This window comes from Bacillus rossius, chromosome 10, assembly GCF_032445375.1.
Source record: "Bacillus rossius redtenbacheri isolate Brsri chromosome 10, Brsri_v3, whole genome shotgun sequence".
Classification (NCBI taxonomy): Eukaryota; Metazoa; Arthropoda; class Insecta; order Phasmatodea; family Bacillidae; genus Bacillus; species Bacillus rossius.
The window spans coordinates 18,263,098-18,281,232 of record NC_086337.1 but is presented as its reverse complement, the minus strand read 5'-3'; the positions used below and the strand labels follow the sequence as shown (position 1 = coordinate 18,281,232).

Sequence of the window (18,135 nt, the reverse complement as noted above, 5' to 3'; positions counted from 1 at the left end):
AGTAACTGTGCTCTGCTGTATGATTAGATGTCTGTTGCCATGAATTAGGCACTCTGTACAAGTTTTTTGCTTGAACAAAGCATATGATTTGCACATGAAGAACTCAAAGTATCTCACGTTAATATACACACACGCATGAGGAGGTAACAATGACATATTAGTGGGTCTTCACTGACTGTGCAGTTAGCAAACTGGTGTGTTCACCAAGACTGATGTGGGAATGAGTTTACCTGAATCAGAGTCCAGATTTTTGCATTAACAAAACATGGTGGATATTTCCTTCGGCCATCGGCATTACCCACCAGTACCGACTTCTGCCTGGAATCATATTTCTTATCTAATTTATTTATTTCCTAGCTAATGCTCGGCATGTGTTGCTATTCCTCTTTATATTATTTTTGTAATTTGTTTGAAGTACATATATACAAAGCATCTCTCTCTCTCTCTCTCTCTCTCTCTCTCTATATATATATATATATATATATATATATATATATATATATATATATATATATATATATATATATATATATATATATATTTTCCATTTCTCTTTTATGTTTCTATCTATATCTTAATCTATCTTCCTATCTATATCTATATATATGTATACATCTCTCTATATCTCACTGTCTAAATCTATATATTTACCTATCTATATTTTTATTTTCACTGTCACACGTGTGACATACATATATAAAAACACACGTGTATTCAAATGCAATGTTGTGTAAAAATTTCAGAGCAGTCGGTGAAGAACTTTCATAGATTTAAGATTCTGAACAAACATTTACAATTTAATTTATATAGATATTCAATTTGGGGTTCATATCTTGTTGACAACAGGTGGTCTGGACCCGGAAACCTAGCCCAGGTCCCCGCAGTGCTAGTCCAGTGTTGCAGCTGTAGCACATGTGTTGTCTGTGTTGTCCGATTCAGGAATCACGGGTGCTCACGGGCTCCACTTCAGAAGGCAGTCACCTGTACCTTTACACCCCAGATTACACACATCCCTTCTGTAAACTTATCACATCATTAATTGTTGCAGGTGGTGCCGAAATTATATCCATTGATGCTTTTTCAAAGTCGCAGACTAGCAATGACTTTGTAATTGGGATTACCATCACTAAGGTATGTTTAAATTAATTTTTATCTAATTTGTCATAATCTCTCAGATAATCCACTGCCTTGCATCTTTTCATCAAAGTCCTTAGACAACTTTTAAGTACAGTGAAGTCCCACTTATCTGACCAGGACCTGTTCATATTATATTTTCTGGTTAGCCTAATAATTGCTATAATGTACAGTGGAGTTCCGCTGATCGGAAAATCCGGCTAATTCAAACTAGTTTAGGGTAATTTTAATATTAAAAAAATAACTTTTTGTATTTAAAAAAATTACTTTTGGCCTAATTATTAACATTTTAAGATATTTTGTGCTGTAAAGTTGTTATGGCGAGATTGCTGTGATACCCGGCTCAGGGTGTAGCCCCCGGCACAATCACTGTGGTCATGCACCAACACACTCTGGTTTTTAAGCTTCATCACTAGGGATAAGATTATGGGATGAACTGGGATCAAATAAGAATAACACCGGAAAGTGAAAGCACCAAAATGCTACTAAAATCATAAAATTAATCAGCATTTATAATTAAAAAAATTAACTCAACACAAATACCTAATTTTTAAAATGTAAAATCTATTTATGTAATTTATTTAGCAGATAGTTTGTACTAAAATGTATTATATATGGTGTGTGTCTATATATATATATATATATATATATATATATATATATATATATATATATATATATATATATATATATATATATATATATATAAATTTCTAACCGTTATTAGTAGAGACCGGAAAAATTCGCGGGTTAAATGACCTTTACGATAGACTCCAATATCCTTCACACACTCGGGCAAATGCCAACTGTTCATTGGCTGCTGACTTGTGAGTCGTCACGACTGAGTGGCCTGTGATTCGACACTTCTATGAGTGAGGGTCTCTAATTGGCCCTCAGTCCTCCAGATTAACAGTGGACCAATGGCAGTATCAGCGCTAAGGTATAATTATTTGAATTTTAGCATAGCACGTAATGAACCTGCAAATATTTCAAGTCTCTAGTTATCAGTTATTTTTTCAAACACGCAAATACTTGAAAATGTATTTCTATTGTACCGAGTAGTTGACATGCTCATTAGTAATTAGCGATGCTCGCTGTGTGCGGCCCAGCCAGGGAGGCGCCTGGAGGGGAGACGCGAGTGCAGCTGTGCCTGTGTGCGTGTGTCCGGCAGAGCGGGGACGACAACTCAGAGACGTACCTGCACATCTACTCGGAGTGGGACTCCAGCTCCGAGTTCAGCCTGGAGAACGCAGCGCAGAACTGCCTCATGCTGGAGCTGTCCTTCGTGCCGTACCAGCTGTGCCACGCGGAGCTGGTGGTGGGCGGCGCCCGGGAGGTGACGTGTCTTCCATTTTGGTTCAGCAGCTTTCATGTCAGCGAACATTTTGGTTCAACAACTTTTGAGTCATTATGTTTTTTGACGTGACGTCTAATAAATCGATGAACGCCGGCTGCACGCACGAAAAAGTTTCCCGTTACGCTGTGTCCCGTTACGCTCATTGTACGCTTGCGCCGCATCTATCTCTCTTCCACTCGATTGGAACAACCATCGATTTGACTTTTTCTAGGCACATTAAACTTGAAACACTCCCATTCGTTTCCTACTTTTCCTATCATCGTCCTATCCTTAAAACAGAATAACGCAGATTGGAAGAAGTTAAATAGTAAACATGTATAAAAGTTATAGTTAAAATAATCTCTTCGTTAAAGTAATAAACATATTTGAATTAATGAGTGCAAATAAAAGTAAATTTATCAATTAAATTGTAGATTTCATTTCACTCCTTTGTATCCATACAAAATAGTGATAATTCAATATAAATGATTCAATTTTATTCATAAAAGTATGCAATCATTTCATTAATGTTTTGTTATGACGTCACGTTAAACTATCGTCCGTAAACCAACTTTACAGACAACTAATTTTTTTTTAAGTTTTTAACATTGAAAATTTTGCCTTTGTTAAAACAGAGATTACACATTAAGAAATTACAAGACCATAATATGTCTATTGACAGAATTATTACACATGTAATTCTCAAAAAATGAATTTAATACTAAATGTCAATGACTTCACAGGAGAAACTGTTAGTAGCAGCCAGTCACTATTAACTTCAGGCATTCCACCAAATTTTTTAATATTGTAACGACCTATGTGGGGCGAACTGGGTTTGTAAGGGATAACCGAATTAAGTTTTATTACAGTTTTATTAATTACTAGTTTTTACACTTATGATAAATAATTGTACTTAAAAAAATGTCCGATCACAAGTCACTCCATGTCTGTCTAGTTCCGCAGTTCGCACTCCTCACTGGAGCTAGGCTCAACAGTGGTTCACCCCTTACCTCGCGTGTGTCCACACACACACACACACAGTCTCGCGCCACTCACGATCCAGTAGAACTCCGCGTTGCGCCACTCAAGGGTGGGAGGGGAGGGTGTCTCTCACCCTCTTCGCCGATGTCGCACTTCCCTTCACTCGCGGAACTCTCCGAACTCTCGGGACTCGCTGCACTCCGTGGCACTCGCGGCACTCACGGCACTCCGTCGCCGAACTGCCGTGGAGGCTGGCGTTGCTGCTTAAGTACTTCAGGCGCCCTTCTCGAACCGATGAGAGCAGCTGTGACGAGTCGCGTATCCTGGGCCGACCAGACGCCCGAACAGTCCATAGACGCGTCGCTCTTTCACGCCACTTCACGCGGCTGGAAACGTTCCGGCCGTCTGCCAGTTGCACATGTTGTGGACATGTTGGATTTTATTATGTTATTGTGTACTGTATTTTTTTTATTTTGTCTATCTATTTATTGTATAATTGAAGTGTAATGTTCCACTTCTAATGCATGTGGTGGTACTAAAAGGACTCTGTGAACTGAGTGCAGGATTGTGCAGGATTGTGGGTGGTGGCGTGCGCAGGTGGTCTGGCTGCTGTCGGGCAGCGACCACAAGGTGCACGTGTTCCGGGAGGACAGCCCGAACCACAGCTACAGCGAGGCCAGCACGGCCGACTTCTTCCCGGAGCTGAGCGACGCTCCCAGCGTCGTCACCTCCATCTGCATGCGCTACGATGCCAGCTACTCCCGGTGAGTGAGCATGATGCAGCTCACGTGTCTAGTAGCTAATTACATGTACACAGATGAAAAGTTTTAAACAGGTTTGTGCTGAACAAATACTTAAACAAATTGATGCAAAACACTAATTCTGCTTTGATAAATTTAAGTGGGATGGACTTTCCAGAATATGCAGTCAGCTTCTTTCACATTACAAAAAAAATAAAATTTACATCATACAGATAATTACTACATACTAAACAAAATAAGTACAAAAAAAAGGAATACGTAAAATTGATTGTGGTTTGTCAGTTATATGAATATAATATTGGACTTAATTATACCAGCAATAAACACCAATAGCTGTTACGTTGGCTGATAGAGCAGGTTCTCAGAAACTGCGAGTACATGTTTCAAAGGATGGTTTCTGGCAGGACTAGGAACAAAAATAATTTTGAACATGTGACTGGAAACACATATAAAACATACAATCCCAGAATGCAGACATTCAGTATGCATACCAACCACCATCCCTGTTGTAGAATGGGTGTAACAAAACGTGTTATCTTCTATCAGTTTTTCCTCAGCAGTGTGTTCTTGCCCCCATACCGCCGTGTATCACTCAGCCGGCACTAGCCACTCGCGCAGTGCGAGTCTTGCTCTGTGCTGGCTTGGAGTAGCAAACCCTCTGTGACTCAGGTACTTTGGAGCAGCGTCTGTGAGTGTTGGCCCAACTTCTGTACTTCTGGAATCCTTGCACTTCACCCTATTCGTGTTTCTCCAGGTACAAGTCAGAAAAATTCAAAAAATTGATTGCAAATGGGATGTGCTGTGCATCCAACTTCAACAACCCTGGTATCCAATTATGCTGATGGAATAGACTGACTCTATCAAGAGTGTATTATGACACTTTTATTGAACATTATCATAGATAACAGTGCAATTATCAGGAATAACACTATGTCAGAAACAATTGGTATAAATACGGGCTTACCATTAAATGCTTAATATTTACACATTGGTGGATTAGTTACATATCATGATAACAATTGCAATAACAATCTCAAAATTAATGATTGCAGGAACGTGTACAATTATTTACAATTGAAGACCAGGGATGAGTCTATTCGCACTGAAATTTCTTATGCCCCACAAACTCTAGTGGGCACATCTAGATACTGCGAGAAAGAAACACATTTCGATCCTCATCATGGCTTCTCAGCCTAACCCGTATGGTTCCAATCAAGCATCAACATTGAAAATATATAGGAACATTCAGCCACGAAAGCTGAAGCATGTAAAAAATCACAAAACTGGACATTCCATAGACTGACTAGTCACGTGTGACTACAAGGGGTGAAATCAAGCAAGGAATGCAAGTGACCCAAGTCAAATAGGCCTGATGGGAGAAATGACCCAACAAGCAAGGTCATCCAGGGGTGTACAGGAAATAATCAAGAGCCTGACAAACTACACAAAGTATGTTACGAACCACAATGGCATGCTCAAACGAAAAGAGGATTTCCAAGTGGGAGATCGAAAACAAAATTTGGAATAGTCCGCCAAGCTTAACTTTGCTACATAGACACATCTGCAAGGAGCGTACTTACTAGTTCATGGTCACTCAACTGTTGTGCTGCCCTGAAGACTAGAAAGAAAACAAGTGGTACCCAACAAGGAAGAACAAGCACCGCGCCTCGTCCCGTTAAAACTCGCACACATGCAGACTCGTCCATTGAGCGAGGGGGGAGCGGCCGGCTACCAGGAAACAGCCACTAGTTGGAGGGATGGAAGCTACATGTTATTTTGCAGAGTGCCAGTGTCAGCGCTGGAGGTGGGCAGCTCAGTTCAAATGTAAATGTGGTTTGGTGCAGGCAGTCGCCATCTCGCTCGTAGTGCACAGCACTGCTCATCACTTGTCCACCCGCTCTCGGACCCCACTGCAGTGATCTCACGCAGGTTTGGCAAACAGTACACAAATTCCAGCCACATAACCCATGTATTGTTTGTACATACGTGCTTCAGCCTCCAGGTTGATGTGGTCCTAACCAGCTTTGGAACTAAATATTATTTGAATCATGTTTCTAAGTTAAACGCACCACTCATAAACTTTAACGTCGACGTACGGCATGTGATAGGTCCCGTTGTGTTGATTAGTGGTTATTTGATGTGTTTTTGTATTAGGTATTCTTCAGATAAATATGTTTAGTAACAGTTTATACTGTAACAATGAATCTTTTGGATTGTTCGTTAAAAAGTGAAAAAGTGAACATAATGAAGTTATTTAATTTTGGTTTCACTAAAACATAGCTGCATTTGAACAACTCTAACTTTTATATTTCTGACGGTTCAGTGTTACAGCTTATGTTGTTGGTATTTATGTATGTATTCTCATTATGCTCAGTAGGTTTGCCAGAGGTACAGTGTTGCTGAGCTGGTAATATAAATTTAATATTACCTAGTGTTAGTTATATTCAGTGTGATTTTTTGTATGCATGATTCCACAACCAACAGTGCTAGGCAGGAAGATATTGAATATTCTTGTTGAAGGAAACATGATAGAATTCATTATAAAAAGGGGCATAGTATCAGGTTTACTTGCTGGGATGACTGCCAGAGTGTGGTCTCTCTCAAATTTTAACAAATAATTGATAGCACTAAAAATTCACAAAATCTTTCATTGACATTACTTGGCATGTGGCAAAAAATATTCAGTTTAAAGCACCTGCATCATTTTTCAAGAAATCTTATATTAATATTATATTAATTGCATGATTACTTCACCAGAAGTAAATCATAGTAGCAAAGCATAAAATTATCAAGGCCAGTAATTCATAACCAACTGCACCATTCTGCTTAAAGTTTTGTACACACATTCACATTAATCACCATTTTTTCATGTGAAGTTTATTTTATTCTATAAATATTTGTTTGAAAAAAGTCAATAAATTACAAACATTTTTGTTGCTCTGACATAACAGCTACGGCAGTTTTGTAACGCAGGAATGAATGCTTGCAATTGTAATGCTACAGGCGAATATCAGCTTTTGGCTGCAACTGCGGCTACGTGAAGGTGTCGGTGGTAAGCGTGGAGAAGAGAGAGGTGGTCTCCAGCTGGGACATGAGGTTCGAAGGCTTCATCTCGTCCGTCCAGCTGTTCACCGTGGAGTCCCTCCTGCGGTGTCCTTCCTTCGTGGAGCTGCGAGACGAGGCGGCTGCTTCGTGCGACCAGGAGCCACCACTGAATCTGCTCGTCACGTGCGTCGTGGAGAACGCCATCACCTTCATGTGAGTAGCGCTCACCATGTGCATCATCAGAATATGCTGTCATGTTCATGTGAGTAGCACTCACGAATTGCGTCATCAGAATATGCTGTCATGTTCTTGTGAGTAGTTCTTGTGAAGTGAATTATATAAGACATCATCACGTTCATGAAAGTAGCACTCACCATGTGCATCATCAGAATATGCTGTCATGTTCATGTGAGTAGTTCTTGGGAAGTGAATTATAGAAGACACCTTCACGTTCATGAAAGTAGCGGTCATCATGTGCTTCGTTATAGTATGCAGTCATGTTCATGTGAGTAGTGCTCATCATATGCAGTCAAGTTCATGTGAGTAGAGCTTATGAGTAGCGTTCGTCACTTATGTCATCATTTCATCAGTGACCAGGAAAACTGGGAATTGTACTGGGATATTTTTGCCTCGAAAATGTCCACATATTGTACATGATTTTATTTAAATACATTTGGCCTATGAAGTAACACCCTAAGTCACGATATTTTCCCCATAAGGATAATGTATTTTGTATTTATTTTCTGTGTGTAACGTTTAATGAATTGTGTATTTCTTGCTTATAATGTTTGCTTTCTAAAATTAATTGAATGCAAAAAAAAAGTTTTTAAATACTTACATAACTATTCCAACACTCATTCCAGCTGTGAAGTTAAACTGATTACTTTACTTTACACTATGCACATTTTTATTTACAATAACTGTTATACCATAGATGTAGATTGTTCACATAGGACTGTATGGATAAAAAACAACTGTAAGAGGGCCAGAACACTAGTGCTATACGTTAGTGCTGGGTAACTGTGTTTATTCAATATATTGAAGGTACATAACATTCACAGTTAGGTGTCTGTTGGAACCCTTGTTTTGAGAAAAAAAAAATCCTTCGGTTTCTTGCCATTCTAGTGTGTTTTTAGATATACATATGTAGTCCTACAGTATTTTAGTTTGCCAACTATTTCACGATGGCAAAAAAAGAGCGTTTTCTATTGCTGATAGAGTTCAACTTATTTAATTCTTTCATTATTAACAAGAGTACAGTATATTTGCTACATTTTTATGATGATACAAATTAAATACAATTATTATAATAATTTAAAAATATATTTGTGTTTGATTTTTTTTTTTTCAAATGAAAGAGACTAGTTTCTAACAGTAAGTGTTATAATTTTTTTTATATACCTTTTTGACAAGCTTTTCTGACTAATAATAATATTTTTGTGTAATTTATTTTTTGATTGTAATATGGAATTCTTAAGCCAATGTAAGATATAATATAGCAATTAAAATATAATAAATAACTGTTAATGAGAAATAGTGCATCATTGGTAGATTGCTAATGTAATGAACAGAGAATTTATTTTAAAATTAAATAAAAATTTAGCTTAGTCAAAAAGACTGTCATGAGATTAAAATTTTTCCTATATTAATTTAAAAGTTATTTTTTTCTAAAATAATTTCTAGGTTTATTGGAGTTGGTAGCTGTAATCGAATCCAGATTACTCAATGGCAGTAAATTTGATAGTCACTTCTGTGTAGCAAGAACCGACTTCAATCTATTATCATGTTGCTGTTGTGCTCATAACCAACCCTGGATGAAAAAATAAATCTTCTTTCGGCCCGAGTCTTCAGGTGCGAATGGGACGTGTGCCGGTGGATTCTGTAACTACAGTACTTGGAGAAACAGTGTTTAGCGATCCAATCTTTCACTTCACATTACATCTGATTACACTTCACTGAATTGATTTTTTGCCCAGCTGTGAGAATGAGCTGCAACAATAAGTGTAACATAATTAGTGTTATGTCAGAACACCTTAGATTATGTATTTAATTTCACTATTTTTTTTACTTCACGTACACTTAATAATGGCCAGATTTTTAATTTGGATAGATATATCTGCCAGTTTTTTCCAAAACATTTTTCTTTTAACTACTAGAATACCAACTCTGATAGAATGTAATTTTAGTGACTATGTCTAACTTTTAAAATTATGTTGTTTTTTTTTAATAATTAGTTTTTTTGAAGTGAAACTTCTTTGGGTACAATGTGTGTAAAATTTCAAGGCCAAATTTCAACGCAACTTTTTCATGAAACATTGTTGTGAAAAGTTTCTGATGCGAAAATGACAGAATAGGTACTTGGCCAAAGAGATATAAAGAGAGCACTATGCTATATATGTTGCTGGGCTCGTTTTCGTTCTCCTCTTTGTGCGATGATAAGTCCCTCACCCGAAAAAAAATAGAACAGAGAGAGCGATAATGACAGATTAATATGTAGTGTGTGCACTTGTGCATGTTTCAGAAAAGAATCGGCGCTGGGACTCGCAGTGTACACATCGCAGGAAGCTCTCGATATAGGTATCCTATACAGTTAGCTGTGAGTGCTTGCATTTTATATGTGCTACCATCATGCTCGTGTTCCTCCTTGTTCAACGAGCAGCGTAGAGAGCACTGTTGAGATAGTCCCTGCATTTCCCGCATAGATAGCGCTACGTGCTTTGAATTTGATATTTCGTACAGAGATTTGGTGTGTTCCAAATGGCAGAGTTGTTTGAAGAAACAGTAACATGCACAGTTTTTCTTTGTGGCGTATTTCAAGAGAGTATATTTGTTAGTTAATCATTATTGATTGATTTTAAATTATTAATATTTTGTGCAGTTATTTTGAAGTGAGTAATAATTTTGTTCATAATGTTTATTTAAAAATTGTCTTCTCTCTCTCTTTCTCTCACCCTTTGCTGTTTTACCCCTTATGATATACTTATGAATCGAAGTTTGAATTGCCAAAGAAGTTTCACTTCTATCACATGTACTGAGTTACACATGCTCCTTTTTATTTTAATTTTATTTTTTTTGTTGTTTTCAGGGATGTTCTGAACAAAGGCTTCAGTTGTGTTCGCGTGCTTGTCGGCAGCGCCCAGTTTGATGCAGTTCTGTGCTCGCTTGCTGCTGATATCGACATGGATGGCCAGAAAGAGATCCTCATTGGCACTTTTGGGCAGGTCAGAGGATCAGGTCACACTTGTTGGTCAGTGAAATTTGTTACGTGGGTGCAGAAATATTAAATGGCACACTACTGGAGCAGTTAGATGAAATAAGTGACGTAGCTAAAAGTTATGTTTAGGGGAAGGAAGGGGAATGCTTTTTTATTACTTTAGCCCAAATGTTGTTTGCTGACTTCTCCATTTATCTTGGGAAAAAAAAGTACACATTTAAGCAATATGTGTTCTTGCCATATCACTCAATAGCTGCTAAATCTCTGATCAACCAACTTCTAGTTTTTTTTTTTTTTTTTTTTTTTTTAAATAGCACATGCTGTGTTTTTCTGTTGGATTTGGCAGTTGAATTGCTGTTTCTCAAATGTACGGAGTTACAAGATAAAATAACTCACAAAGTAGTAGTTAGCGGTAATGTTGCTTGTAATTGGTTACATGTTATCACTGGTTAAGCTAGGAACACGTCGAGGAATGCATTACGGACACTACGTACTGTCTGACCCAGGAGCTGCTGGTGTACAAGTTGAAGACGGAGGCGGATGACAGTGAGTGGCAGCTGCTGAGCCAGCGCACGTTTGCCAACCCGATTCAGGCCATGATGTACCTGGACGTCAGCGGCGATGGCGTAAGGGAGCTGATAGCACTCACGCTGAGGGGCGTCCACGTCATGCAGGTGAGCTGACCACTGCCCCCAGCTTGTGCGAGCGTTGTTGCCGCTGGTCGCTAAGTCCAGCGGTGGCTCACAAACAACATATTAATGTGAGTTATAGTGACTGTGGTCCAGGCACTACTTTAAATAACCAATCTTTTTTTCATCATTTCAGACTGTAACTAGAATTTTTTTTTACCACAGTCATAGGTATTTAGCCCACAGCAATGCTCCAGTTATCTGGCCATTGTTCCGAGGACCGAGTCCTTCGGTTTGTACTGTAAGTTCATGTGCACCCGTGGGATTTACTGGCTACTTATATTTTAATCTTCATCCTTCAGTTTGTTTTGAAGTCTGTGGAGAGGTATTGTGCCCCTTGTTTGTAAGTTCAACATGAATTTGTTCTCATGGTGAAGACGACGACTTGTGAATATTCGTGAAAGATTAATAAAAAGCAGTTGATATCAGTTTGTGTCAGAGACGTTATTCAAGTATCCAATTGACGACAGTAACATTCCGTTCAGAACTTACGTGTATTTTCATTGTCCATCAGTTATTTTCTGCAAGTGTTCATGAATGATGTAAGTCCACTCTAGACTGAATATTTTGAGCTAGTCGGGGTGTGGGGTGTGATGTCATTTGGTCAGGCACATGTTGTTGGCCATTTTGAACATTTTTAATAAGTTTAATATGTTTTATGTGTTATTTATTTTCAGCATGATTCCAAGATCGTGGAAGAGAAATTCATGAGCCGCTTCAATTCTCTGAAGCTGAAGATCCCGCAGTGCGAAGATGCAAGCTGATCCGGGTGTGATGCCTCGTAACTAGACGCACGGCAAGGTGATCCCATACCGACCTGGCACACAGACGTCCGCTCTCATGCCGCACCTGGGTTTCCAGACTTAGAAAATTTTTGAAAATTTTGAAATTTGGTCACTTTGAATTTTGAATATTTGTTTTGTGAGTTTGCTAGCCACACTAGTTCAGCGTCAATTGTTGTCATTTGGGCTGTCTCTTGATAAGGAAAAGTGAATTCTGTGCTCAGTGAGGTCTCAAGGAAGGTTCCTGGCCACGTGGCTGGAGAGAGCAATTGAATGTAAAACGGTGTAGAATTATTACATATTATAACGTACATGGTGCTACCGCAGCACGAAGTCTGTTGCATTTCAATGCCGGAGCATGGTCCTGCGTACTGGTGGGACCAGAGAATTACGGTTACGACTGCAAGTAATGTGCGGGTTTAAATGTCTGGTAGCAAAGTGGTGTTAATGTCCAAGGATGGCAATGCACAGTTACAGACTTAGTGATGCTTATAAGTTTGTTTAGTGGCACACGATAAACACTAGATGAAGACAAAACATGGAATAATTAACACTACAAGAAAACACTAGAATTACATATTTCCTGATTTAAAACACATGCGCGAAGGCTAAGCGTTTAGCGCGTTTTGCGAATAGTAGAGCTCGGTTCAATTACTTCAGTAGTTCTTAAGAATGGGCGAAGGCTCTCACTTACATATTTCTCACGTGTGAGGATGCAGCCTACAGCAAAGTCTCATGGAAGTGAATTTAAGATGTAGGAAAGTTCAGTAAAGCATTTGCACATTTCGTCTGTAGACAGCCCATTGTGGGCAATGATGGAAAGTTTACAAGCACGACCTTACTGCCGAAAATGGGGTGCAAATTCACCCCTTCGACTACAAAAAAAAACTTGCGAACGTGCGGCTGCGAAAGTTACATTTAAGTGAAGTGGTGAGCTCTGTAAAACTGCACTGAGGTTGGGGCCAGCCATGGGGCCAATGAAAAGGGATAAGAAAAGGACTTACGTTATGGCAGTTACTATTGGTGAGAATAAAGCTTTGAGGATCTGGTGGTGCGCACGCGCGTCTCTGGGCTGGCTAAGTGACGATCGGCATGCCTCCGAAGGCTGTGTTTCCCGTGCGAAGTACACGGAGTGTGGGAACGACTCAGGCCAAGTTTTGTGCCATATTCAAACAGTGCTTTGTTTTATTAAGAAATACAAATGATATTTTAATTAATATTTATATTTAATATGTTTTCCTTGAATTGATAAAGTTTCAAGCATCAACAGGGTGTCTACCCATGTTGGGTCACAGATTTCCTGTACAATTCCCGTACATTAATAAAAAGGTTCATGTACATTTACAGCTTACACTATCACTAATTAGGATAATATCAATGTTAAATAAATTGTACAAAAAATGTTCACAAAAAATATTTTTACCAAAAACTTGGATTTCAAGAAAATTTGTCACAGAAAAGTTAGGCCTACCTTTATGTTGATAAAATTTAGCTCATTCTAGGTTACTTTGCTCTGCAGCCAAACTTTGCCACATGGCAACTGTCAAATTTTTAACTTTTATCGTTAGAGGCTGTATATATACCTGTACCAGTTTTGTTGTTATTATTTTTGTTTCCCATGTCTGTATTTTTGGTATATTTAACTTATACTGTTTGTGTATTACCTTATATTTGTTGACGTGTCCTATACCATTTGTACAAATGTCTGTATGGTCAAATGGATGAAAATAAATAAATAAATAAATAAACTACACACACCCAAAACAATCGTGGCAGCAGCGCTGTTTTAGAAAGATGCATGGACTCGCATGACCTTGCACGCAATATGCCACTTGCCAAATGCCAATTTTGCCAACCAAGTTCCTGTCCAACAGAGTACAGTACACCCGCCCCTCGAAGTAACACGGTAATCCATCCAAAGAAAAATGGAGCACTAATCAAAACAGCGCTAATCAAATACGTTTTAAACATAAAAGAGTGCATGTTAAACAAAATAATCTGTTTTACCGCCTTTGAAATATGTATGTTTACTGTACCATAGCTACTCCACATTTATCCCGTTTAAAAATTGGTTGTCTGTTAAGTCGGTTTACGGACGATAGTTTAACGTGACGTCATAACAAAACATTGGTGAAATGATTGCATACTTTTATGAATAAGATTGAATAATTTTGATTTTAATAATAAAGGAATAATAACTTTTCACTTCACTTTATAAACAGTTGAGTGGAAGAGAGATAGATGCGGCGCAAGCATACAATGAGTGTAACGGGACACAGCGTAACGGAACAATGTGCGTAACGGGACATTTTTTCGTGCGTGCAGCCGGCGTTCATCGATTTATTAGACGTCACGTCAAAAAGTTTTTTTTTCTGGAAACGTAATGTGCTGTCAACTTCAACTAGCGCAACCTGGCATGCATGAGATTAACTGACCTCGAAAGCTTCTGACCTTTCTCGCCAGATGGAAGTACAGTAAGTCCTCGGTTTACGTCGGGGTTACGTTCCTGAAAACCGCGACGTAAATAGAAACGACGCAAAATGAGCCATGTTTCATGCCACCGGCCGACCACGGCCCAAGGTCGGCCGGAAGCGCTGGCATACAGATGTGACAACGGGCAATTTTATCAGCAAATTACAACCGACAGCGTGGGAAACAAGTTCAACTAGTACTTCTCAACTTTATAGAATGGTTATTTAACCAGCTGCTTTATTACCTTTATTGATTGAAATATAAAGATATATAGTCGTTTGGAAGACATCTTATGAAGAAAAAATCATAAATTGCAGTGAGCTGATACTGTAGGCCTACTACAAACGCATTTAATCACGATAAAGTTAACAACGGCACGTTTAAAACTCTGGCCAACTCAATGATATCATAGCGACTGAAGTAGAGCTGTAGCAAACCGTATGTATTCGTTACTGAGTAACGGGTGCGGCATCTAGTAACGAGTAACGAAACGTTACACACGAATGCATTTCGTTACTCGCATTTTTCGTATGTTTTACGCATGCGCGCGCTTATTCGTTACAAAGAACGATGTTTGTTTATTAAGAAAAGTATAATTTGGAAATTCGTCGTCCAAGTTTTTTACTGTTTATTAAAGGTATTGTGTGTGTAGACAAAGTTTGAGATTGGAACAGAAACAACGTAAGAAAGTATTTTTTACAAATTATAAATATGTATGTTTTTGTTTTTTATTATCGCGTATTTTCACGTTTTTTGTTCTTATCTTAAAAGAGATATAATAAAGCTGCTCTAATGAGATTTTATTGTTTCTTGGTTAACAAAAGCTGTTAATTATCAAATACTTTTAATTGTTTATATTCGATTTATTATTATTTACGCGACGTCATACTGTACGCGTACGAAATACAACTCAATTCGTTGCTGTTACATAACATAGCATGTTATGCGGTATCAGAAGTAACGAGTAACGATACGAAAGTAACGAGTACTAATTGTTATAGTAACGAATACATACGGGTACACTTTTTTTAGTTACTTTTACACCTCTACTGAAGTGCCAAGGAGTTGGACGAAAAGGGGTAGGAGAAAATGCTGTGTCGTTGCGGGAAGTAGATAACACTTATAGTGCGAGATACGTGGGTGGCCGAGCGGGTGGGCTGGTAGTATTGCATCACCGCGTGGAGAGCAGCGGAGAGCAGGAAGCGTCCCTCATGATGTATGATAAGATAAGGCGGTGAACGTGTAGCTTACGCTACATAGCATAAATTGAAGGAAACAAAGAATTATAAACGAATTATATACGTTTTTTTGGTTAAAATAAAGATTTACGGTCATTGTAAACGACGTTATTGTGAATCGGCGACAACTTAAATTGAAACATGAGTACTCAAACATTAGCGACGTTAATCCGAAACGACGTAAATCGGTACGACGTAAATAGAGGACTTACTGTAGTAACATAATCATGGCTGTATAAACACGCTCCACGGATATATTAACGTAATTTTATTGCTTGTAAAACTTTTAACTAGACATAAGAAAACATGCATCAGAAAATTGAATAACTATTACGGAAAAGTGAAACTAAGGTTTTTTTTTTTTAAATTCGTTCTTTTATTAAAATTATACAAGTGCCGAGATTTATTATGTTGCATTGTGTTTGATACAAGAGTCCCGTTGTCATTATGCGCGCGTGTAAATTAAAAAATTTTATGGACGAAAAAGAACGCTACTTCAAAAAGAGTCCTAATTAATTGGCGCTAATCGAGCAGCGTTACTTCGAGGGGTGGATGTATTCTCACACAGAACAAGACTGGCTTGCAGCTGTCGCCGGCCGGCGCAATTAACTTTGTCAAATGCGCTTAATTTTTATACCCACATGATAATGGTCGCTTGTATACAAAAATAATACGACACTGCATATAATATGATTTTTGATTCGTGACCACTGAAATCAGCATAATATTCTTGCATTATACGCCGGCAAATACGATATATTTTGCAGGTATGTTGTCTACTTTCTTTCGATGTTCACGAAATGAAAACAATTTTTTAATAAAAAGATTTATCATAAATAACTTCTGCACACACACAAAGATGTATTATTATTATTATTAATTATAATTACCATCCGGACGAACTTTAACAATAACCACACTATACAACACGCAAAAATAAACTGGATGAAAATTTAAGCATGAGCAGGAACGACCATTAACGAACGACCACAGTAACAAAACAAACTGGGCGAGTCCACGCGCCTTACGCAAGTGGTTATCACGATTACGCGGCAACTTGTGTTGGTTGATCCCATCATCTGCATTCAGCACTCTGCAATAAAGCACCAGTATATTGTAGAGAAGCAATAATCACACAATTCAGGATTGTGCTGCAGTAAAATCTTCACTTTTTAATATTAATATATACATAAATGTTGACGGGCGGGGAAAAGTCAAAAGTTCCTGGACATCGGGATAAATTCCCGCGCAATCCCCATATTTTTCCCGGGCAGTATAATTCCTATACAATTCCCGTTTTGCCCGGTCGGTAGACACCCTGATCAATTTTCGGCACCACTTTTGCCTTATTTTAAGAATGCTTTTGGTCAAATTTATTTACTGTTTTCTGGGGTTCCCAGCTTCTCCAAATATTAACCCAGAAAAAAATTTTATGAACTGCAAATTACTGCAAAACTCTATCCATTTCGCGAAAGTGTAATTTTATTTAAAATATAGATTAAAAGAAATCATACGTACATACTTAAACCCTAGTTATTCACAAATTTTCAGTGTGCAAGGTTACAAAAACATTTTCTTTATTTTCAATGGAATCAAGAACCATTAAGTTAATTTTTTTTTAAACAGATGTATTACAACAATCCTGTTTACTCTTAATAGCCTTCGCAAAGAAGTGTCCATTGTTGTTAACTTTTCCCCTCACTAATTGCACACATGAATATGAAAACAAAATACAAATATGAAACAGATGCAAAGAATTTTTTTGTTTTCAAGTAGGAAATGTCACAAACAGTACGTGTTTTGAACCATCCAAGCACATTTTCCTACTACGTTCTTAATATTTGCTGTGTGTTAAAAATAGCAAGTATTGTTCACGTGTTTTTTTATGCTGTCCCATTAAACCATCAAAACTGGGTATTTGTACTGCAAAAATGACAAACTCAACAGCTAACTTTCGTATACAAGCAGCTCACAAAATAATAAAATATGCTATATAAAATATTCATTATCAATTGTCAATTGAATATTATTTATTTTGAAGTGTAAGTATTTGAAGTTGAATCAAATACAAATAATAAACTATTACTATTAAAAAATTTGAATATCCACACAGGTATAATTACTGTAGTGGAAATCTACTATTGTAAGCACAGGTTTCTTTCTTTTCTTTCTTTCTACAAATAGCAAGAATATTCTAGTTACTGTTAATGTTCATTTATTTCTGTAAGAGTACATGTAATGGACGAGCCAGAAATGTTCTTAATGTGTGATGCGGAGCACATTCCAGGCAACATGTGGGAGCAGAAGGAATGAAGAATGCCCAGTGTGAGAAGACTACTCATGTGTTGGAACCATATCTTTGTGTAATCTCTACTGGGTTTTTAAATGAATAAAAAAAAATTATGTACAATTATATTTTTATTATATAATTCAAGTATAAACATGTTTTTTTTTTTATCTTTACATTAAAAAACCTCTGACTT

The 18,135-nt window shown here is 37.7% G+C and overlaps 1 protein-coding gene across 4 annotated transcripts in view; it reads left to right on the top strand.

The window, feature by feature from the left end:
- The window catches only part of LOC134535812 (KICSTOR complex protein kaptin-like), a 23,532-nt gene extending 5,397 nt beyond the window's left edge, over window positions 1-18,135 (top strand). For 2 of the 4 annotated variants that reach the window (XM_063375100.1, XM_063375098.1), the window contains exons 3-9: window positions 1,049-1,131; window positions 2,306-2,470; window positions 4,049-4,215; window positions 7,216-7,470; window positions 10,343-10,478; window positions 10,978-11,145; window positions 11,838-18,135. In XM_063375100.1, the coding sequence (XP_063231170.1) occupies window positions 1,049-1,131; window positions 2,306-2,470; window positions 4,049-4,215; window positions 7,216-7,470; window positions 10,343-10,478; window positions 10,978-11,145; window positions 11,838-11,924 (1,061 nt within the window). In that variant the 3' untranslated portion in view covers window positions 11,925-18,135. The remainder of the gene's footprint in view (window positions 1-1,048; window positions 1,132-2,305; window positions 2,471-4,048; window positions 4,216-7,215; window positions 7,471-10,342; window positions 10,479-10,977; window positions 11,146-11,837) is intronic. The other 2 variants (XM_063375097.1, XM_063375096.1) reach the window with 1 other exon arrangement.